Genomic DNA, 25,538 nt, shown 5'->3' with positions numbered 1-25,538 from the left:
CAAGGATTGTACACATTCATCTGCAAAATAGATGTACTTGAATAACAAAGGATTTATACTGTACCACCAGACTCAGTAGGTTAAATACAATCCTTTCATGATTCCTTCACTGTCAATTATTAAGGTGTAAAGATATCTTATCTTCATATCTTTAGTCCTCTGTTAGATTTAAATATATCCTTATTTTTCCCGAATTTGGATTGGGTGCAGCTATCAGGTGGGCCCCCCCGTGTCTCAGGCCCCTCAGTGATTGGTGGAGAAATAGATCAGCTCGTGATGAAGGAAGTCTCCCATGAGCCCCTTACATGGAGCCAGAGAGCACAAAGACACTTTCTGATAGGTAGAAATAACACAGGGAATCTATTAAAAAGAACATGTTATAAATATTAATATTTCATTAAAAGGATATATAGAATAACAATATCCGTAGAATGTGTGCAATATTTACTTTGTCTTAGATATTCGTCTTTTCCACCTCTGAATCTTCAATGTCGTATGAAAGCTTTAACCAGGTCGAGCCCTCAACCTGTCTCATTTGATCGTACCCCATCACAGCACCTAACCCCTGACCCCAAGTATCTCAGACTGGTCGAAGTGGGGACGGTTTTGGTAAATATTTCACATCCTTCTTCACAGCAGTGCTGTATAGACTCGGGCTAAACACTGTAAACGTGTTCCTGGGAGGGAGAGGGAGAGTAGGAATCTAGGGCACTGTTATCTGGCCCCTTTTCTTCGAGCAGAAGCAGAGATCTGTGGATGGAGAGAGCTGGAGAGAGAGAGGAGACGTTTCGTGCTTTACTGAGGCTGCTGGAGAAGACAGAGACAAATTCTTAATGCTGCTTTCTAGGAGCTAGACAATCTCACAGGAACCTTTACTATTATCCACAACAACACACACACACTTTATACACTCTCTGAACGCTCACACACACTTTCACCTCTCACACACTCTCTGAACCCACACACACCCCATCCACACACACCCCACACACACTCTCTCAGCACCATGTTGGAGGAGAAGAAGACCAAGGTGAAGATCACATTCTTCGTCATCCTGGTGGGCATCTCCTGCATGCTGGCTGCCATGGTGACGGACCACTGGACTGTACTGAGTCCGCCGTTTGACAAATTCAACGCCACCTGCGAGACGGCCCACTTTGGCCTTTGGAAGCTCTGCATGAAGACCATCTTCATGGTGGAAGAGGACCCAGAGGGCCTGGGCTGTGGCCCCATCAGTCTGCCCGGAGGTAAGGGCTGCTTTTACCCTCTGTCTCTGTTAGAGTCAGTGAGTCTAACTAGAGCTAAGGGGCCTATACTGTATATCCTCCAGGTGGTACGCAGGTTGACATTTATTAGGATGAATCTTGTCCCGGAGGCAGAGCTGAGCTATTTCCACTTGTTTGGCCAGCTGCAATGTCAAAATTGGCTACATATCGTAAAAATCCATGAAAACTAAAAGGAGCTTTTTGGTATTGATTTAAGGTTAGGGTTAGGCATAAGGTTAGCAGTGTGGTTTAGGTTAGGGTTAGGGTTAGGTTTAAAATCCAATTTTATGACTTTGTAGGTGTTCCAGCTAGTGACCACCCTGCAGAGCTGCCTCCAGTACACAAGTCATCCCAATAAATGCCAACCTGCAGGTGGTGCAGTGTGATTGTTTCTAACCCTCTGTGTAAGTTAGTGTAAGGCTGTGTCCCAAATGAAACCCTATTCCCTATATAGTGTACTACTTCTGACCAGACACTACATAGGGAATAGGGTGCCATTTGGGACATAGACAGAGTTTAATAACTAGCAGAGCAGTAAATGGCTCTTTGCCCTCCTGTCTCTGTGTTAATGTAGCTCAGTTGGTAGAGCATGGCATTTGCAACGCCAGGGTTGTGGGTTCGATTCCCACGGGGGGCCAGTATGAAAAATAAAATAAAAATATATGCACTCACTAACTGTAAGTCGCTCTGGATAAGAGCGTCTGCTAAATGACTAAAAATGTTTTAAAAAATTAAAATGTAATGTCTGCTTGCCTGGAAGGTGTGGGTTTTTCTAACCCCGGTCTTCTTCTGAGGCAAAAAAAAACGTAGTTAACCCCTTTCTCTGTCTAGTAGTGTCTCCCCAGAGGCAAGGGGCTCTTGACCATCTCTGTCTCGTTATTAGTGTAACCCTACAGTGAGGTAAGGAAAGGGCGAGGGGTTACATGGGCTGCATTGTATCATGCTGTTTCTGGTGGGGGTCCTTACCAATATGCAGCCTTCCAATTTGAATTTGTCTAATTTGTCTGGGATTCAGACACTCTCCCCCTGCTTTTCTGTCTGAGCGTACAGTAGACATGCCCCTCTACACTTCCAGATCCATCTCCCCAGATGTCAGTGTCAGTAAGAGGGCAGAGGGTAGAGGAGACAGAGCTGAGAGTGAGTGGTGTGAGTGTGGTACCCTCTCATATGCACACACACACACAGACACACACAGACCCCCAAAGTTACTGTGTGCGGGTGGGGCAGCTCTAACTGTGTGTGTGTGTGTGTGTGTGTGTGAGTGAGAGAGAGAGAGAGAGAGAGAGAGAGAGAGGCAGGTTTAACTGTGTGTGTGTGGACAAGACAGAGCTGTTCTTCCTCCTGGGGAAGGCCTGCCCGCTCCATAACCTCTCCATCATGGCTGACAACTCCAGTGTCCCCCTCACAGAGTGCAAAGAACCTTTGCGTGACCCTGGACAATACCCTGTCGTTCTCTGCAAACATCAAAGCAGTGACTCGCTCCTGCAGGTTGATGCTCTACAACATCCGTAGAGTATGACCCTACCTCAAACAGGAAGTGGCGCAGGACCTAATCCAGGCACTTGTCATCTCCCGTCTGGACTACTGCAACTCGCTGTTGGCTGGCCTCCCTGATTGTGCCATCAAACCCTTGCAACTTATCCAGAACGCTGCAGCCCGCCTGGTGTTCAACCTTCCCAAGTTCTCCTATGTCACCCCGCTCCTCCGCCCACTCCACTGGCTTCCAGTCGAAGCTCGCATCCACTACAAGACCATGGTACTTACCTATGGAGCAGCAAGAGGAACTGCTGTAAGTCGCTCTGTAAGTCGCTCTGGATAAGAGTGTCTGCTAAATTACTAAAATGTAAATGTAAATGTGTGTGTGTGTGTGTGTGTGTGTGTGTGTGTGTGTGCAGAGGCGTCATGCCCATAGCGGGCACAAGAGCACGTATCCCCTCAGGATGCTAGATACTCTAGTGTGTGCAGACAGCATCGTCAATGGAGGAGGAGAGAGAGTGTAGAGTGAAACACACAGCTTTTGATTTGATTTTATCTGCTGGTGATGGGCAGGACTCGCAGGAGGTGTGTTTGTAAATTAATTTGATCAAGTTTTGAAGCCTATTGATTCCTTCTTGACAAGCTACTCTAACTTGATTGATAGCCTTTTAAAATGTTTTGTTATTTCTCTGTAATACTAGCCACCTAGCAATTTAATTAAGTTGGCTTTAGCTAGCCAGCTAGATAGTTATGAAGTTGGGAGATTGGGGACCTATCTACCAAGCCATTTCAGGCTATCAATCAAGTTAGAGTAGCTTGTCTAACTATCTTAGCTGGCATGCCTGCTGGCAAGGTTGGTAGACATTAGAAAATACTATAATTGCTTTAATTCTTGGGTTATGATACTATATACCAGTGTGGAAGTTATACTACACTCATAAGACATGAATCATACATTAAAATTACAATGAACAGGTAAAGATGTATGCTTAGATAACCTTTGCAGAAAAATAGACATATCTTTGAATTAGGCGTAATGATTAAGGCTCTAGATTACAGGGAAAAGTTGTTTGAGGTGACTATAGTCCGCAAAAACACTACTTTGAATACCATAGTTTTATTAGTGTCCGATCAGGTGGTGGGCTGTGTGATGGACATACCCCTCTGCTCCTCCTCCTACAGACCCCTCTGTTCCTCCTCCTACAGACCCCTCTGTTCCTCCTCCTACAGACTCCTCTGTTCCTCCTCCTACAGACTCCTCTGTTCCTCCTCTTACAGACCCCTCTGTTCCTCCTCTTACAGACTCCTCTGTTCCTCCTCCTACAGACCCCTCTGTTCCTCCTCCTACAGACCCCTCTGTTCCTCCTCCTACAGACCCCTCTGTTCCTCCTCCTACAGACCCCTCTGTTCCTCCTCCTACAGACCCCTCTGTTCCTCCTCCTACAGACCCCTCTGTTCCTTCTCCTACAGACTCCTCTGTTCCTCCTCTTACAGACTCCTCTGTTCCTCCTCCTACAGACTCCTCTGTTCCTCCTCCTACAGACTCCTCTGTTCCTCCTCCTACAGACTCCTCTGTTCCTCCTCCTACAGACCCCTCTGTTCCTTCTCCTACAGACCCCTCTGTTGCTGCTCCTCTGGATCCCTGCTGGACTAAACAGAGTGTGCCTCCCAGCTGCTGTCAGAGTGTTAGGGAGACTCTGATAGAAACGTAGACTGTCGCTAGTCCAACCGAGGTGTGTGAATTGACAAACAAACTGGATGTGCTAGATGTACTACATTCAGTCCTTCACACTTGAAAGACAGGCAGTATAAATACAGGTGTGAAAGCCATGGGGATATGCTGGCATGTAAATAATTAACGGTTACAAATATGGACATGAGAATATGTTTCTTTATAAGTGCAAGTACAAAGATAGGATTGGCATTGAGTAATTACAGTATTGTCAGTGTTGGAAGTGACTCTTCATCTCTGTTCAGGCCAGTATTCACTCAATACTGCCTGTGAATGGGTGTTCGATTAGATGTCCACAGGGTCTCGTTCAAGGATGAGGAGAGAGACAAGGGGAGTAGGTAGCTGACTAATGGTGGCTATTCAGCAGCCTGATGGTCTGGGGGTAGAAGCTATTGGCCAGTCTGATGTAGTGGAGTTGCCGTACCAGGCTGTGATGCAGCCCGACAGTATGCTCTCGATGGTGCTCCTGTAGAACACTGCGAGGGCCCTTGGGGACAAGCCAGATTTATTCAGCCTCCTGTTACATTAGGGGCTGTTAGTGACCCAGAGGAAAGTGAGGCGTAATGGATTTATCCAGGTTTCCAGCCACACAGTCACCTGATGGTATGTGTTAGCTGCTCATTAAGACGTGCTGTTGGGGCTGGGGGTTGGACAGAGTTTGGGTGGGAGGCAGAATTCATCCACACAGCACAGATCAGCAAAGAATAGTCTCTGATTAAATTGTGTGAAAAACACAACAGGATTATATACACCTAAATGTCTACCCACAGTGTGGAGTCAGGGTGACTCACCTTAATAACATGCTTTGCATTCCAAACAGATTGAAGCTGATCACCGTGCGATGTGTGTCCCTGTTCATTTCCTTTCATTCCTGTTCGCCATACACTTTTGTCATTTACCGCCACAATTATGCCACTTATCTCCCGCAACGAAATGCCGAATGACTTTAGAAAATGACCTTCCCTATAAATGACGCATGACATCTTGAGTGGTGTTAAATCAAACATACACTTCAGGAACACCATCGTCCAGTCAGCCAGAAAATAACATTAGGGGCATATTGTTGGAGTGATGTCTGTGTGTGTGTGTGTGTCTGTTGTGAGGAATATTTCACTGTAAGTGCCTCACAAACAGATAGACTGTATATAGTAGACAGTTGAATTACCTGTTCATTTGGGAGGAAGGGACCAGATGGTTATTGGCTCAACTCTCAGAAGGGTTGTATTTTTGGAGTCCCTGAGCAAGGCATTTACTTCAGGATGAGACACAGCTGGATTAATGGAGATGGGTGTAAACTGTAGTGTTTCTCAACCCCGGTGTTCTGGAACTGTACATTCGGATGAACTAAATAAGCTGCCAACAAGCCATGTAGTAGCAATTGATGTAGACAGGGTGTTATGCACCCATTATTTTATATGATAGCCTGAAATGGCTTGGTAGATAGGTTCCCAACCTCATAACTATCTAGCTGGCTAGCGAAAGCCATCTTAAATGAAATTGCTCGGTGGCTAGTATTACAGAGAAACAACAAAATCAATAGGCTACACAGCTTGATCAAATTGATAAAAAAAAACATACCTCCTGTGAATCCTGCCCATCCCCGGCAGATCAAATCAAACACTGTGTGTGTCACTCAACACTCTCTCTCCTCCTCCACTGATGATACTGTCTGCATGCACTAGAGTATCTAGCATCCTGCCAAGCATATCTTTGCTCCGTGGTGCACCTTGGAAGGAACCACTTATTAGGGAGAATAGGGGAGGGGGATACTCTTTTTATGGACATAAAAATTAAGTGTAGTAATCTGAAAAATGTATAAATAATAATTTTTAAAAAGTGGGCCATTGTGCCGCTATGGGCATGACCTCTCTGGATGGAGATGTGTTGAGCTGGTCCAATAGGGCCTGGATCTCCAGACTTCATTCCTTTTCCTTCCCAGACTCCTCTAACTGCCCTCCCTCCATCCCTCCCTCCCTTCCTGTACCTTTCGTCCTACCTGTCCCCTCCCTCCATGTCCCTCTCTCCCTTATCCCCAGCCTCCCAGAAGGTGAGCCTTCCCCCAGACAGTCAAGCCAGATAGACCCTCCCTACCTCCAGGTCCGCTTCCCCCTCCACCACAAGTGCTCTGAGACAGGTGGCCCCAATTTCACACCAGTTTCTCAGCCTGCTCAGTCGAGAGAGTGCGAGGGCTAAAGTGGAGTGTGTCTTTAAATGCACAGATGTAGCCTGGAGAAAACATGTTTGCACTTAAAACACCTATTCCATTTTTCTGCTTTGTTTGCTTGTCCTAGTTCTTGGGACGGACCCTAGACTAGCTGACAGCAGGGGGTTGTATGTGCGTGTGTGTGCATGTGTGAGTGTGGAAGAGTGTGCGTGTGTGAGCAACATACTGTAGCATTCAGAAAACAACCTGGCAGGTGTGTGGATTCAGTGATGGTGACGGTGGTAGTGATGGTGATGGTGTTGGTAATGATGACAGTGGTGGTGACGGTGATGACAGTGGTGGTGACGGTAGTGATAAAGTAAAATAGTGTAATGGGACTTGTAGTAACCATAGATTGTAACTTTGTTCTCTCAGGAGGGTTATGCCATTAAAATTACACACACACGCACAGACACACACACACACCCCTGAGTACCATCTTAGGCCGTTGCGACCCAGTTATGAGTGCTCTGTGCGGGTTGGCCTTTTTTAAAAGCCCCCCGATTCACATTGACCCAGAATCTGACGGTCATTCTGCACCTGGACTTAAAAAGAACAGTTCTCTCTTCACCACTCCCTCTCATATAGCCACTGTTCTCCTGTTGACAATGTAATCTGCCCTTAAGCACTGCTACCAGAATGAATCAATTTCCAGGGGTTCAATTGATGGCAGGAAGGTAGTGAACTTGCTTTTCACTTTGATTGGATAGAGTAGAAAACACAAGTAAACCACCTGTTAAAAGTCAATTCATTTTGAAGACCATTACCTCATGTCTAGGACACCACATCCTGAAGAGGGACACGGGGGGAAAGGAGGAGGAGGAAGGAGGAGTGAAGAGGAGGAAGGAGGAGTGAAGAGGAGGAGTGAAGAGGAGAAGGGATGAGGAGGAGAGGAAAGAAAGAAAGAAGGGAGGAAGAGGGAGGAGGGAGGGAGGAAGGAGTAGTGAAATGAAGAGGAATATAGGGAGGATAGAGGAGGAAGAGGGAGAAGGGAGTAGTGAAATGAAGAGGAATATAGAGGAGGGAGGAAGAGGGAGTAGAGGAAACAGAGGAAAATGAATAGGCAGGATAGAGAAAGAAGAGGACGAGGAGGTCTAATGGAGGAATGAAAACCGAAACTGACAGGCGATACCGCCTCCTAATTGCCTACTTCACTGGAATTAAGTTAGCTTATTAACCACAAGGTCAATGATACGGCCCCAAATATTATCCCCAGAATCTCACATGGCATATCAGCACCATTTGAGTCTTCACAGCCTATGTACTGTATATGTGTTGAGTGCTGTTGTAATGGCAAAGAGAAGCTCTCACAGTGGTAGGCAACACAAAGCAACGGTTCCTCTAGAGCAGGGGTATTCAACTCTTACACAACGAGGGCCGGAGCCTGCTGGTTTTCTGTTCTACCTGATAATGAATAGCACACACCTGGTTCCCCAGGTCAATTTTTTTAAACATTTGAGTCATTTAGCAGACGCTCTTATCCAGAGCGACTTACAGTTAGTGAGTGCATACATTTTCATACTGGCCCCCCGTGGTAAACGAACCCACAACCCTGGCGTTGCAAGCGCCATGCTCTACCAACTGAGCTACGGTGCAGTCGTAAACAAAGGTTTCTGCACCAAATATTAAGTTCTGCTTTTCTGATGTATCAAATACTTATGTCATGCAATAAAATGCAAATTAATTACTTAAAAATCATACAATGTGATTTTCTGGATTTTTGTTTTAGAGTCCATCTCTCACAGTTGAAGTGTACCTATGATAAAAATTACAGACCTCTACATGCTTTGTAAGTAGGAAAACCTGCAAAATCGGCAGTGTATCAAATACTTGTTCTCCCCACTGTATACAGTACAATCACCTCTCTGATGGAAATAGGCTAGCCAAATGGAGCTGTTATTCAGGGCTTGAAAGCGTCGGCATGCTCTAAACCCCCATCCTCTCCTGTTCGATGGGCCTTTACTTGAAAAAAACACCAGCAAAAAAACTGAGCAGCCTGTTGCTAGGTTACCTCTTTAGTGTTTCTCCATCCTGAGTAACAATCATGCTCCTCTGTTGGGATAGGGGGGAGCAGTGGCGGCTCCTGAAAAAATTCTCAGGAGGGGCAATTTTTCTGATGATTTAGGTGACCTACACACATTTAAAAAAAGATATGTCCAGCAACAACATGAAGACAGGGGCAGCATATAAGTCAATACCAGAAGCATTTATTGACTGATCTCAAAAGTGTTGGCTTACCAGGGTTGGTGGAGCCCTCAGTTTCATCTTTGCCTCGCAAAGCTAACTCAAACACTCCGCAAAACTTCACACACTGGATTAGCCGGCTGAGGATGTGGCGGTTCTTGCTAATGTCGTAGTAAATATATTTGTTATAGTGAATATGGAATATGATATGTTGAGTAAAATGTTGTGCTAAGATCTATTTAGGTCAGGAGCTGGTTATAAGTTCTGTTCCTATCCAATAACAATGGACAAAAGGGTCCTATCTTGTCAGCCTTGTCAGCAGGTGGCCAAGGACAACACCCACGCCATAGGCCTCTCAGTTCTTCCAACTCACGAGTTCTTGCTCTGAGGACACACACACACACACAAACACACACACACACACATCATCACTGTTAAACACACACACACACACACACATCATCACTGTTAAACACACACACACACACACACACACACAAAAATCCCCTCTCTTAGGCTGAACATTTGAAGACAGAGAACCCGACTCAGAGCCAATGCAACAGTGACAGTAGCCTGCAGGGGACCTCGCCCAACTCATCAGGACCAATCAGAAGATCAGAACTACTAGATTGAACCTACTTCATTTATTGCATAAAATGTCTGCACACAATGTTTCGGGGCTCTCTTCAGATAATAATAATAATAATAATAATAATAATAATAATAATAATAATATGCCATTTAGCAGACGCTTTTATCCAAAGCGACTTACAGTCATGCGTGCATACATTTTTGTGTATGGGTGGTCCCGGGGATCGAACCCACTACCTTGGCGTTACAAGCACCATGCTCTACCAGCTGAGCTACAGAAAGTGGATACTCATGGATGCGCATTGCAATTGTAAAATGTCAACACAATTGGAGACACCACGTCATTTTTGGAGACATGTTATTGACAGTAAACTATTGTAGATGCGACTGCTAACTAACTAAAACATTTTAGCTGGCTAGCTAATCATCTTAGCTAAATGTGGGGCAAACAATTAAGTTATTTACCGTTAATTTGAGGGATTGGGGTGAAAGAAATCGAGTTACATAGTGATACTTTACGATATACTGTATTGACAATATCGCAATATTTTAGCGCTAGTTGGCTGTACCTGCACCAAAACACCATTATTGTTCCTTCATAGCTTGTTCTCAATCTTTTCACATTGGGAGCCAATTTGTTTTCAGCACTTTTATTTCCATGACTGATCAAAACTCGTTCTCATGGCTTTCTGATCCCTCTGCAACAGACATATGGTGCGCAATAAAATCACAGTATCGAATCGCAATACGTATAGAATCATGAGACTCGCAATGCTGATGCATATATCTTATCGTGAGGTTCCTGGCAATTCCCAGCCCAAGTTCATTTTTAAGAGTTTGACGAACGGGTCCGTGAACGCGATTCCAGATATATTTACCTCTGAATAAACTGCCTTTATTACACCATATCCACATCCAGTAAACTTGTGATTATCAACACTAACCTCATCGTTGTGGCGGCGGACAGCTAGCCTGTATCCCTCGTCATCCAGTTGAGTGAGTGGCAATGTCTTTTTTCGTTCGTACCAATTTTTGGAAAATCCTCGGGTGTAGGACTTTCCGCCTTTAGTAGAAACCTGTTGAATTATTAAATTTGGTCTGGGAGGTCCTAATTGTTTCGTTGCCAATTTATCTTCATTTGTTCGCCGACAAAAAGGAACTTCTTTCAAACAATCCACTCTTTTCTCAGTTACGTTCATGGTTACGTAACGTATGACGAAAGCGCGTAAGTGCAAGCCCACAGACACCCATTGAGATTGTATTGAAGGCTCTGAAATTTGAAAAAAATAGATTTTACATGGGAGTCTATGACAGAAGTTCTGGGCGATTTTCAATCTGACTGAAATCGCCCCAAAAGGGGGTGGAGCCATTTGAAGCACGACTTTAGCCTGATTCGACATTTAGTGGCAGTGTGGCACTGTGGCAGATCAGACGTATAGATTACAACACTGATAACTACTGTTGCCGTGATATAATTGATTAGAAAAAAAATCCCTTCCTTTTCCCGTTTGGCAGTGCGTCGCCCATATCGCCCTATTGAACAGGCCGTCCCTGGGGGGGAGTGTCACGATCGTTGAGAGATGGGTCAGACCAAGGTGCAGCGTGGTATGCGAACATGTTTATTTAAACCAAATAAACATTAAACAAAACAAGAAACAACGTAACGCGCCGTCCTCAGGCTAAACACATACAAGCCTAACACGGAAAAAGATCCCACAATTAAGGTAGGCAAACAGGCTACTTAAGCATGATCCCCAATCAGAGACAACAAGCGACAGCTGTCTCTGATTGGGAATCACACCCGGCCAAACATAGAAATACATTACCTAGATCACAAACATAGAATCTCCAGCATAGAATCTCACACCCTGACCAAACCAACTAAAGACAACAGACCTCTCAAGGTCAGGGCGTGACAGGGAGAGGATTGGGGGACAGGGAGGGAGCAAGAGAGGGCGATAGGGAGAGGGGAAGAAGAGGAGAGGGGATAGAGGGGTCTCCTTGGTCTATACATCCATACCACTCCATCACTCTGTCCAGGGAGATAGGAAACAGACCATACCTCTCCATCACTCTGTCCAGGGAGATAGGAAACAGACCATACCTCTCCATCACTCTGTCCAGGGAGATAGGAAACAGACATACAGAAGGTTAAGGGCCTGTGGCATTCAGCTGCTCCACGTCACTCTATGGATTTAGAGATGTGTGTCCAAGTGAAATAAACATAAACAGATGACTTGTGTAAGTAATACTGAGAACAGCCTATGTATAGACCTAGGTGTGATTTCTGGGAAAAGGAAGGTGCTGGAGAGGAGGGAATATGACTCTGGGACACATTTATATAAGCATGTCACCAAGGCACATAACATAGCTGTGTTTTGGGAGTAATGCTTCAAATCTCTGGGATCAAATTTCTGGGGAGGAAGGTACTGGAAATACAACATCTTAGAAATATGAATCTACAATAATCTACAATAATCTACAGGATGAGTTAATTGTCACTTATAATGAATGGATAGATACATACAGGTACCCTTTATTTATTTGATTAAGATAATTTGGACTCATATTTTGATTAGAGTGAGACAAATCTAAGATTATACATGGTTGTTTCTCTGGAGCAAAACATGAGAAGTATGAGAAAATACTCTACAAATGTTTTCTATGAGAATTAAATGTGATAAAGAAGAGATCTCAAATTGGATTTTCATTTTCTATGGGTTTAATAATAATAATAATTTATTTAATTGACAGAAAATAATCTCAAAGCGCATAACAACCAAAACAAACAAACAACTAATTGAAATTGAGATGCTAGAGATGGAGATTAAATACCTTTATTTGGCTTCGGATGAAAGGCTGTGAGTTGGGGCAGTTTGGATTGGAATGGCAGTGTCGTTTCAGGGGATTAGGCATCGATGGTACAGCCAGAGAGAAACAAAGATAATCTGACAAACAGGCCCGGAGCTCGTCATCAGTGAACCACATTTGCTTCTCCGACAGTCAGTTCCTCCACAGGTCCCGCTCCTCTGTAGGTACTGGTCCTCCATTGCCGAACATGTAGCACCCACCTGTGTGATGCCATGGCTGCTGAAAAGCACACGAAAAGCCACCACATATTGGCAGTGGTAACCTTTTACTGCAGTGGGCTAAATCAGGGTCACACAGAGTGTTTTTTGGTTGTCTTAAACAAATCTACCTTGAAACACAAGTATACACCTCACACACATGGTTATGGGCTTAAAGAAAAGAAGACACCTGTACCATGTCAGATATAGAGTTGAAATAATGTTTATTAATGATGAAATTATGAACAAATTAATAACATTCCACCCATGAGGCCACTAGAGGGCGATTTTGTCATTTGACTGTAGGAAAGGGCTACGAACAGTCCCTGAGCCTGTTCTGCCATCTTTGGACACAGCATGCAGTACTTGTTGTAATTCTTCTTGACAGAGGAAACAATAAAGCCGGGGATGCATTATTTGAATCCAAACAGGTAGCTAGCTAGCTAGCTATAAGCCAAAAATATAGACTTTTCATCCCAATTCTGCAACTCTGAGAGTCAAGACCACGAGATGTAAGTGATCAACTCCCAGAGCAGTCAAAGCCCAACAAAGTATTTTAATAATGCAACAAAAAAACACACAAAAAATAACAAAATTATGTACAATATTTACAGAGCTCTCTGCCTAGACGACCTCACCGTGCCATGGCAACCACAGAAAGGGGTCTTTGAGAAAAGAAAATGTCTGCCAGGTTAATTGGTAGTGCTGGTGCATTGGGAGGCAGATACAACCCAGAGCCACCATGCACCTGCACCCACTTCAATAAATGTTTTAATCTCTTTCCCTCCGCAGCCAAGAACTGCTCCTACTTCAAACACTTCACTAAGGAAGAAGAGGCAGAAGGGTTTGAAGCCAAAACTCAGAAAGGTGAGTTCTCTCTCTCCTTCATTACAGGCTTCAGGTGAATGAGCCACAGTGCAACACAAGCTTTTGGAAAATAATAAACAAAATAACATTCGGTCAGTTTCACCACTGTGAAATTCTCTATGGCGGTTTTAGACAATGTACAACTTGAATTTTGAGTTGTAAATTGGTTAATACATGAGTACAGTTCCCTCAAATATGAAACATTTCCTTAAATATCAGCCTATGCTGTAGAGGGGGAGGCATGGTGACTATGAATTACATTTATACTTTGTGTCTATGGTACTGACTCATTGGACTCTCAGCATGACAATAAAACACATTCAGTCACTGCCGTACCAAAACACAGACATGAATGGTACCCTTTGTGATTGGCAAACACTCTCTCTCTTCCTTTCTCTCTCTCCCCTCTTCTCTCTCTCGCACACACACACACACACACACACACACACACACATTGCACACGCACACGCACACACGCACCTCCAAAAACATATGCCAGACGTGCCTGCGATTAGCTATTAGTTACATCTCACATTGCTCTTTTTAAAACAGATGCTATTCCAGGAGACTCCTCCTCCTTCCACCCATATCAGCCACTGAATGGCCCTTTGATTTATCAGATTGATATAGTTCCTCACGGATTGACGTTTCACAGTGCTCTCTACTTACATCCGTACTGAGGTACGGATGTAAATATCCCTCAAAATCTGCTATTGGCACCCATACAAATTAGCCCCAAGGTTGCCTTCTTAAATCCTGTTCATTCTCTTCAATTAAACACCATGACTGTTTTCTCATTAGCTGGGAATGTTTTTTGAAATGTCAGATACAACATACTTTGTGATATTGTTAATAACCTACTGCATACCCCTTAAAATATACATTTTATTTTGCTGGGTATGCTATTAGCATGCTAACGCTCATTAAGACAGACAGGTAGAATAGCTAGCCATCGCTAGCATTCACTGGTTGAAGTTGAAGTAACTTTTGAGTGTAATGGAGTTGACTGGTGACTCACAACAGCTGTACGGGAGCTAGAATCCAGTTATAATATAAACATGTTTAACTATGTGTGTCATTATTGCTTGAAATCAGGATTCTGCACTGCTTTCAATGGGGAAAGATTGCTTCCGTACCCCGCTCATCCCTGCTTGTGTGAATTTAGTTGAAAACGTCACTTTGCCGTGTGGACCTATAGGCTGTGTCTGTGTCCCAAATGCCTCTATGGAGCCTGGTCAAAAGTAGTGCCATTTGGGACGCAGACATAATATTCCCTCGCAGGACGACAGGCAGAGGCAGCCGAGCCTAACGTCTAAGGTCACACGCACGCAGACACAGATTGTATGTCTCCCTCCATGTCTCTCCACAGCCAAGCCATGACAAAACTAGCTATTTGAGTGGAACGATCACACTTATTTCACGCTCAATGCTCTCCGGCTGCTCAGTCAGGGAGTTAAGACAGGAAAGTCAGCCCTGGCTTATCTTAATCTGTACAATGGGCCTGGAGGATTGGAGGGGGGTTACATTTGACATTTTAGTCATTTTAGCAGATGCTCTTATCCAGAGCGACTTACAGTTAGTGAGTACATACATTATTTTTTTATTTTTCATACTGGACCCCTGTGGGAATCAAACCCACAACCCTGGTGTTGCAAACGCCATGCTCTACCAACTGAGCTACATCCCTGCCGGCCATTCCCTCCCCTACCCTGGACGACGCTTGGCCAATTGTGCGCCGCCCCATGGGTCTCCCGGTCACGGCCGGCTATGACAGAGCCTGGATTCGAACCAGGATCTCTAGTGGCACAGCTAGCACTGCGATGCAGTGCCTTAGACCACTGCGCCACTCGGGTTAGAGAGGAGAGCCCGATGAGTCACCTGGAGACAAGGCTTCTCTCTTCATCACTCCTCTGCTAGAAGTAGTGGTAATAGACAGTTTTAGTGTATTGTAGCATGGTTAAACCAGACTGAATGCTGAGCTCAGTGAAACAGTGGTGATCGCACCATTCAGTCTGCTGGTTCAACCTGGCTAACTATATTGTCAGTGATGGTTAATGAAGACACTGTTCAAGATGGCACTCTGCTGTATTCTCTTCATGCTGATTAAGGTTAATTGGAGGGGGGATGGGTTAGTGGGAGGGAGTTCCAATGCCTTAGAATGGGAGATGGTTTACAGTAAGAACTGAATGGATTTCTGTTGGAAATAATGATGAAAGGTAAACAGATTGAAGCCCTGATCCTCCGAAATGCTTGACTTGAGGATCCTTCTTTCTAGCAGGTGTTTATTACAATACAAAACCTCAAAGTTGACCCATTAATGCTGTCATAAACAACGTTAAACTGGCCATGTTCAGTGTTCAGTAAGGCACACTGTGCTAAAACGCTTTGCAACGGAAAATGGGAATATGTGTTCTTATTGGACAAGTTCAGATAGTATCTCCCCATTCCAGAACATTTTCTCTCCACTGAACAGGATACATTGTCTGCACTGAATGCCAATATCCCCCACTGTGTACCTCTCCTCATCTTTTGCTACATTTGAGCTTTTAGCTTGTGCTGGTATCTCTCTCTCTCTCTCTCTCTCTCTCTCAGAGTACAACCTCTCAGCAGCGGCCATCGCTGTGTTCAGCCTGGCCTTCATGACCCTGGGGTCGCTGTGCGTCATGTGCTCCTTCGGGAAGGGGCGGGACTACCTGCTGAGGCCTGCTGGGATGTTCTTTGCCTTCGCAGGTCAGAGACATCTACTTTTAACTTAGATATTCACGTCATACATCAGGCATGACTACGAAGAACATGGTACATTTTTCTGCCTGTCCACCCAGGTCCATCAGTTATTTGTTCATTTGTTAGTTAGTTTGTCCGTTTGTTACAGTTTTTCTCGATTGCTAAGACACATTTCTTGAAAGCTGCTCTCCTTTTCTCTTAACTGTGAACACAAAACCCAATTTTCAAGCTACATTCACAAAACCTCAGACTCTTCTTGCAAAACCAAACTTTCACCTCAAAACAGTTCAATCTGTGCTCAAAACTGAACTATGTTGTCAAATCGTGCCCCGAGTCAATCAAAATTAAAAACACTACTGAACAGTCACTAAACACTACGTAGAAAAATAGAAAACACAATGCTCAGGACATGAAGCTGGAGAAATAAATGTTTATTGTTCACTGTAGGCTAAATGCATGTTGCAAAACAAAAAAAACCTGTGCATTTAGCACTTGTACAAAAAGACAAAACAGAAATCTTGTGCATTTACATGTAGCACTTGTAAAAACAAACAGAAATCTTATGCGTTTGCCACTTGTGTACAGTAAGCCCATGTAAAAATAAAGTAAAAAAATATACAAATAAGTGCATTACTCAGCCACAGCATCATGTCTCCGTACTGGGTCAGGCCACAGGACTTCATCCACATCACAGGCCACATTTTGTCTGGCCAGGCAACGGGGGAAAAAACCCCTGGCATGCCGTATCCAGGCTTGGCATGCCTCCACACCTATGTCACCACAGGCAAGTCCCATGGCTTGCAGGAGATTTACCCTGGTGTAAGGTTGGCGTTCATATACCTTCCACCGCCATGAGGAGAAGAATTCCTCAATGGGGTTTAGGAAAGGGGAATACGGTGGAAGGCAAAGATTGATAAAACCTTGGTTCATATTGTACCACTCTCTAACCTGGAGGGCTCTGTGAAAACTCACATTGTCCCAAACAACAACATAGATGGGATGCTCATCCTGCTGCCCTAACAAAGCATCTCGCATGTGATTGAGGAAAATGAGGAGCTGGTGAGTGTTGTAGGGCCCCAGGTTGGCATGATGGTGGACAACCCCATGATTGCTGATGGCAGCACATAATGTGACATTGCCACCACGCTGCCCAGGAACACCAACAATGGCCCGATGGCCAATCACATTACGGCCTCTCCTTCTCCTTTTGGTGAGATTAAACCCAGCTTCATCCATGTAGATGTATTGATGGGGTCTTTCCATTGCATCCAGTTGAAAAACCCTCTGTAGAAATAGATATCGTTTTATAAGTGATACGGAAAAAGTGATTTAGGCCACTACAGTAAATCACTACTTAGAGTAATCAACATTGAATGTGTCTGGATATATGCCAACCTGTACATACTGGAATCTTTGCTCTTTGACTCTGTCTGAGTTGCGATCAAAGGGCACTCTGTATAGCTGTTTCATGCGCAGTCTGTTGCGCTTGAGGACACGATCAACAGTAGAGAGGCTGACACTGTTGATACCCTCAAAATTTAAATGGTCCTCAATGATCTTCTGCTGAATTTCACTCAGTTTAATGGCATTGTTCTCACGGACCATATCAACAATTAGGGTCTCTTGGTGTGGGGAGAACATACCTGTCCTCCCACCCCCATGTGGCAGTCTTTCAATTCTACAAAAAGAGAACATGGAGTTACAAAAAATATACATGGAATACTAGGCCTACAAACAGTTAGACCAACCCTCCATTACAATACTACAGTACATTGGTACAGTGATGTACTGAAACATATATTTACTTACAGTATACTGTGGTACAGTATATAGTATGTCATACAGTAATTGCTGTCAACATTTACATACTGTACTATAATGTCAAAAAAAGGTAATTACCTGTTCTCTTCTCTAAATCTTCGGATTATGGTGGACACAGTGAATCTACTGATGTTTGGTTGTACCCTTTGTCCAGCCTCCCTCATGCTCATACCATGGACAAGAACATGGTCAATCACAGTAGCTCTGATTTCATCAGATATTACTGTTCTTTGTCTTCGCTGACCACCTCGACCACCTCGACCTCCTCTCACACGAACTCTTCCTCTCAGATTTCTATCCATTGTAGGGCCTCACAAACCAGTGCTCTCTGAACTGGCTTACTGTATATGTTCCCTCACATCATTAGCCACAAGTGTGATCAATTTTGAGTTGTTGTGTTCAAGTGGTGACACCTGTGCTCTAATTGTGTTTGACTTTTGTCACCTGTGCTCACCATTATGCAGCACGGGTGCATCACAATGAAAATGTGTTGGCAAGTTATGTCTAAACAGGAGAAAAGTGCTTATGGTTTTGCCAAAAGAGTGATTGATTCAATCAGTGGGTTCAGGCAACTGAGCATTTGGTTCAGACAATAGGGTTTAGTGTTTTAGCAATTGAGAAAAACTGTAATTCATTCATTAGTTTGTATATTCTTTCCATCTGTCCATCCGTCCGTATGCCCATCCATCCATCCATCCATCTGCCCATCCATCCTGACCTGTGCCCCTTCTCCCTCTAGGTCTCTGCATCATCATCTCTGTGGAGGTGATGCGTAACTCCACCAAGCGGATGATTGACAGCGAGGAGACCGTCTGGGAACAGTACTACTACTCCTGGTCGTTTGAATGTGCCTGCGCCTCCTTTGTCCTCCTGGTCTTCAGTGGCCTCAGCCTGTTGATCATCTCCATGCCCCAGATGCCACGCAACCCCTGGGAGACCTGTATGGATGCAGAGCCAGACTCTATGGAGCCCTTAGACTAGTAGTAGTAGATCAGACTAGAACAGATTTGACCTGACCAGATCAACCCCTGGGAGACCTGCATGGACACAGAGTCAGACTCCATGGAGCCCATAGACTAGTAGTAGACTCCACTAGAACAGACCAGATCAGAAAAGATTGAAACAGAACTGACCAGACTAGTCTATTCCAGACCAGACCAGACTAGACCAGGGGAATCTTCAACCAAGGCTGCCAAAACCATACATTTGTAATAGAATCCAACTGAAGATAAACTAACTTGAGGCTGGTGGTGGGGGCAACAGAGTTAATGATACAAAGGAATGAGAGTGGGGCACCCCGCCTAAGTAATGGTAGAAGGGGAAACACTGCATTACACTGCTTGGTTTTAAGTGTACAGATAAAGATAAGATGTAAGGCAGGAACTCTGAGCAGTCCTCGAGGGCCACATATGTTCCTTTCTTTGGTCCTTAACTGATACATTTGTGTCATTGATTGCAGAGAGTGTCCACTCTCCTGGTCCATATCATCCGTTACTAAGCAACAGACACTGTGGCACTTGAGGACTGCCCTGATATAGGGTGTGTTCGTAAATTCACCATGGCAACCTACTCCAATTGCAGACCACTCTAGTTGGAGAGTGCCAGAGCGCAGAATAATTTATGAATTTCCGAACTTCCTAAACTCGGTTGTTATGACAGATGTAAGTAAACATCGACAAAAAAGGTAATTAAATTGTTGCCAGTAATACAGTTACAGTCACTAACCCTCTTGATAACATGAAACACTCTAGCACCTCTAGCAGCTCTGCAAGGGTGGGTAACATGTTCAGAGTGAGGTGTTCTCTCATTTGTGTCTGGAAGTAGCTAGCAAGTAAGCTAACCAAGTTTAGCCAGTTAGCGTGGGTGCTTGACTGCCGTTGTGAGGTCAGAACGCTCGGATCAACCCTACTTTTGTCCAGAGCGTCCAGTGTGTGCTCTGAACGCTCCGAGAGCGAAACACTCTGAATTTATCAACGGACAATCTGACAACGCTCTGAATTTAGGAATGGTCAAAGCACTCTGAGCGCACTCTGACACTCTAGAGCGAATTTACGAACGCACCCATAGTGTACAGTATTAAAATGTAACTTTTGCCTAAAGTGACAACACAGACAGAAATAGTTAAAGAACCTAGCAACATAGTGAGCGGATACTCTGTGTCATTTAATATAGTTTGAGCTGTTGTCTTGCATACTTCTAATATAAATGTCGCTTTAGCTTTCTACATTTTTAAAAGAAATAACTTAATGCTTTAATGAATGTTGCATCCAGGCAGCTACAAACAATGTTTATTTATTTAACATGTATCAATGGATTAAACCATATTGAAGCTCCAGTGCAATGCCTGTACAATGATCTACTGTGTTAGTTAGGGAGCTTTACTGCTGTTTATTGTTTACCAAGACAACGTAGAATACACAGCGTATATACAGTACATGGGCCCATAAAGATGATACATATAATGTTGTTTTTTGTTCAATAGTAGCTTCACCAAACAATCCATTACAATCTAACTTGAACACAAACCGCCCACCACAGTGATCAAAGCAACAAGGTCTGTAATGATTGGGCAGATACATTGTCTGCACTGAATGCCAATACACTCACTCTCTCTCTCTCTCTCTCTCGATACCATTCCGCTGACTCCATTCCAGCCATTACTATTAGCCGTCCTCCTTCAGCAGCCTCCACTGGTGTACGTGCGTGCTTGTGTGCATGCGTACGTTGGTGTGTATGCCAAATTGTGTGTGTGTGTGCGTGTGTTTGTGAGAGCATGTCAATCTGAATCAGCATCGGGACTGATAATGTCAGCTAGTGAGCAAACAGCTTTAATCAGTGGAGGACATTGAAGTGGATTGGTGTGAGCGTTTCACTCTCCAGTAAATTTAGTGGGATGATCAATCTGAGCAAGCTGCGTTCAACAGCCAGAGGAGGGAAAATTGTCCAGGTGTCAGGTGATAAACATGATAAACACCTTACTTACGATACTAGTCCTCTCTCTGTTTTCATTACTCATTCTCTCTCGCTCTCTCTCTCTCTCTCTCTCTCTCTCAAACCCTCACACTCTCACTCTCTCTCTCTGTGAATCACAGCAGTTGATGCTGACATGGAATTGGAGAACAATCACACAAGATCTGATGTACTGTATTTTTCAATTATTTTGGGTCATTCATCGAAAACAATTATGTCTGCAAGCTTCACTTTCAGCTACTTCTGTTTCTATTTAGCAAACAGTACAGGTATCAACTAATAGCGGATTCAAACAAATCGATGATTTGTTACTGAAAAAGCTTGAGAACATGGTATAGTACAGTACACAGTATGAATTCAATAGTCAAGAGAAATCCCATGTCCTATGACATTAGAATGACAAACAGTCATGCTGAAACCATCAAGTTGTATCCCATATCACATCCCCATTGGAATAATAAACAGTCATGCTGAAACCATCAAGTTGTATCCCATATCACATCCCCATTAGAATGACAAACAGTCATGCTGAAACCATCAAGTTGTATCCCATATAACATCCCCATTTGAATGACAAACAGTCATGCTGAAACCATTAAGTTGTATCCAATATTGAGAATTCCATGGCAACATATTGTACTGAAGCCTTTATGAGACATATAGGCAGTGGTGTAAAGTACTTAAGTAAAAATACTTGAAAGTACTACTTAAGTAGTTTTTTGTGGTATCTGTACTTAACTCTACTATTTATATTTTTGACAACATTTACTTTTACTTCACTACATTCCTTAAGAAAATAGTGTACATTATACTCCATACATTTTCTGACACCCAAAACCACTCGTTACATTTTGAATGCTTAGCAGGACAGGAAAATGGTCCAATTCACACACTTATCAAGAGAACAACCCTGGTCATCCCTACTGCCTCTGATCTGGCAGACTCACTAAACACAAATGCTTGGTTTGTAAATTATGTCTGAGTGTTGGAGTGTCCCCCTGGCTATCCATAAATAAATACAAAACTAAAATTGTGCCGTCTGGTTTGCTTAATATAAGTATTTTGAAATTATTTAGACTTTTACTTTTACTTTTGATACTTAAGTATATTTTAGCAATTACATTTACTTGTGATACTTAAGTATATTTAAAACCAAATACTTTTAGACTTTTACTCAAGTAGTAGTTTACTGGGTGACTTTCACTTTTACTTGAGTAATTTTCTATTAAGGTATCTTTACATTTACGTCATTTAGCAGACGCTCTTATCCAGAGCGACTTACAAATTGGTGCATTCACCTTATGATAGTCAGTGGGACAACAACTTTACAATATATATATATATTTTTTTTTTTTTGGGGGGGTGGGGTAAGGGGGGGTAGAAGGATTACTTTATCCTATCCCAGGGATTCCTTAAAGAGGTGGGGTTTCAAGTGTCTCCGGAAGGTGGTGAGTGACTCAGCTGTCCTGGCGTCGTGAGGGAGCTTGTTCCACCATTGGGGTGCCAGAGCAGCGAACAGTTTTGACTGGGCTGAGCGAGAACTGTGCTTCCGCAGAGGTAGGGGGCCCAGCAGGCCAGAGGTGGATGAACGCAATGCCCTCGTTTGGGTGTAGGGACTGATCAGAGCCTGAAGGTATGGAGGTGCCGTTCCCCTCACAGCTCCGTAGGCAAGCACCATGGTCTTGTAGCAGATGCGAGCTTCAACTGGAAGCCAGTGGAGTGTGTGGAGGAGCGGGGTGACGTGAGAGAACTTGGGAAGGTTGAACACCAGACGGGCTGCGGCGTTCTGGATGAGTTGTAGGGGTTTAATGGCACAGGCAGGGAGCCCAGCCAACAGTTGCAGTAATCCAGACGGGAGATGACAAGTGCCTGGATTAGGACCTGTGCCGCTTCCTGTGTAAGGCAGGGTCATACTCTGCGAACGTTGTAGAGCATGAACCTACAGGATCGGGTCACCATCTTGATGTTAGCGGAGAACAACAGAGTGTTGTCCAGGGTCACCCCAAGGCTCTTTGCACTCTGGGAGGAGGACACAACAGAGTTGTCAACCTTGATGGCGAGATCATGGAACGGGCAGTCCTTCCCCGGGAGGAAGAGCAGCTCCGTCTTGCCGAGGTTCAGCTTGAGTTGGTGAGCCGTCATCCACACTGATATGTCTGCCAGACATGCAGAGATGCGATTCGCCACCTGGTTATCATAAGGGGGAAAGGAGAAGATTAATTGTGTGTCGTCTGCGTAGCAATGATAGGAAAGGCCATGTGAGGATATGACAGAGCCAAGTGACTTGGTGTATAGTGAGAATAGGAGAGGGCCTAGAACTGAGCCCTGGGGGACACCAGTGGTGAGAGCACGTGGTGCAGAGACAGATTCTCGCCACGCCACCTGGTAGGAGCGACCTGTCAGGTAGGACGCAATCCAAGAGTGAGCCGCGCCGGAGATGCCCAACTCGGAGAGGGTGGAGAGGAGGATCTGATGGTTCACAGTATCAAAGGCAGCAGATAGGTGTAGAAGGACGAGAGCAGAGGAGAGAGAGTTAGCTTTAGCAGTGTGGAGAGCCTCCGTGACACAGAGAAGAGCAGTCTCAGATGAATGACCAGTCTTGAAACCTGACTGGTTTGGATCAAGAAGGTCATTCTGAGAGAGATAGCAAGAGAGTTGGCTAAAGACGGCACGCTCAAGAGTTTTGGAGAGAAAAGAAAGAAGGGATACTGGTCTGTAGTTGTTGACATCGGAGGGATCGAGTGTAGGTTTTTTGAGAAGGGGTGCAACTCTCGCTCTCTTGAAGACGGAAGGGACATAGCCAGCGGTCAAGGATGAGTTGATGAGCGAGGTGAGGTAAGGGAGAAGGTCTCCGGAAATGGCCTGGAGAAGAGAGGAGGGGATAGGGTCAAGCGGGCAGGTTGTTGGGCGGCCGGCCGTCACAAGTCGCAAGATTTCATCTGGAGAGAGAGGGGAGAAAGAAGTCAAAGCATAGGGTAGGGCAGTGTGAGCAGGACCAGCGGTGTCATTTGACTTAACAAACGAGGATCGGATGTCGTCAACCTTCTTTTCAAAATGGTTGACGAAGTCATCCACAGAGAGGGAGGAGGGGGTGGGGGGGGGGTGAGGGGGAGGAATTACTCAATTATGACAATTGGGTACTTTTTCCACCACTGCATATAGGTGACCTATAGCACTGAAGCCTAAATGAGACCTATAGGTGACCTATAGTTTCGGGGCACAAACGCAACATCATGCTCTACGATCGAGTCACATCCCTATTACAATGACAAAGTAACTGTAATACTGAATTAATTTGAGAATTTCCATGGCAACCTATAGATGACCTACAGGTAACTGCCAAAACAATGGAAAACCTTGAGTAAATGAGGGATACAAAGTATATTGAAAGCAGGTGCTTCCACAGAGGTGTGGTTCCTGAGTTAATTAAGCAATTAACATTCCATCATGCTTAGGGTCATGTATAAAGATGCTGGTAAGGCCATTATTTTGGCTACCATGGCTATGCCCCCATAGGATGAAAATGCCCCCATCCACAGGACATGAGTGGTCACTGAATGGTTTGAGGAGCATGAAAACGATGTAAACCATTCTGCCATGGCCGTCTCAGTCACCAGATCTCAACCCAATTTAACACTTATGGAAGATTCTGGATCGGCGCTTGAGACAGCATTTTCCTCCACCATCAACAAAACACCAAATTATGGAATTTCTCATGGAAGAATGGTGTCGCATCCCTCCAATAGGGTATAACTTGTAGAATCTATGCCAAGGTCCATTGAAGCTGTTCTGGCTTGTGGTGGCCCAACACCCTATTATGACACTTTATGTTGGTGTTTACTGTATAGTCCAGTATATGTGACCTATGTGTGACCTATAGTTTAGAGGCGACTTATAAAAAGCAGCATTATTTCCAACAGAAGAAAAGAAAGAAAACATCATATTCCTCTGGGAAAACTGTGGCTGTGTCACCATCCCTGGTGTTGCGTCACATGTCACTAAACAGGGTTGAGACACACACACGCACAAACAGACACACACACACACATTCTGGTGGTTTACGGTAAGCCAGGCCAGCCCTTTGGGGGAGAAATGACATGAGGTGTCAGTCCTAAACCTAACCTCCTGACAGAGTTGTGGGCTGGTCCCAAATGGCACCCTGTTCCCTTTATATTCCCCCTATGGGCCCTGGTCAAAAGTAATGCACTATATAGGGCACAGGGTGCCATTTGGGGGACACACTGGTTTCCCTAGAAGAGAACAGTCATTTGTACAGTTGGCCTACAGTAGAACACACAGAGGGGGATATACAGTGCATTCTGAAAGTATTCAGACCCCTTGACTTTTTCCACATTTTGTTACGTTACAGCCTCATTCTAAAATGGATTAAATAACAAAATTCCTCATCAATCTACACACAATACCCCATAATGACAAAGCGAAATCAGGTTTTTAGACATTTTTGCAAATTTATAAAAAGAATTAAACTGAAATATCACATTTATACTATCGGTCAAAAGTTTTAGAACATCTACTCATTCAAGGGTTTTTCTTTATTTTTACTATTTTGTACATTGTAAAATAATAGTGAAGACATCAAAACTATGAAATAACATATATGGAATCATGTAGTAAGC

General features: G+C 44.2%; 1 protein-coding gene across 1 annotated transcript; it reads left to right on the top strand.

Moving 5' to 3' along the window:
* Positions 1–1,006: 1,006 nt before the first annotated feature.
* Positions 1,007–18,912, top strand: LOC311104150 (voltage-dependent calcium channel gamma-1 subunit-like; the record flags this gene model as incomplete). Its single annotated transcript, XM_084145841.1, has 4 exons — positions 1,007–1,247; positions 13,312–13,386; positions 15,979–16,116; positions 18,671–18,912. 4 exons carry the CDS (start codon positions 1,007–1,009, stop codon positions 18,910–18,912), a joined length of 696 nt encoding a protein of 231 aa, XP_084001967.1.
* Positions 18,913–25,538: the final 6,626 nt, after the last annotated feature.

This window comes from Coregonus lavaretus (genome assembly GCF_964263955.1).
Source record: "Coregonus lavaretus genome assembly, chromosome: 2".
In the NCBI taxonomy this organism is placed as follows: domain Eukaryota; kingdom Metazoa; phylum Chordata; class Actinopteri; order Salmoniformes; family Salmonidae; genus Coregonus; species Coregonus lavaretus.
The sequence above is the reverse complement of the archived record's forward strand: the minus strand, read 5'-3'. Positions and strand labels throughout refer to the sequence as shown.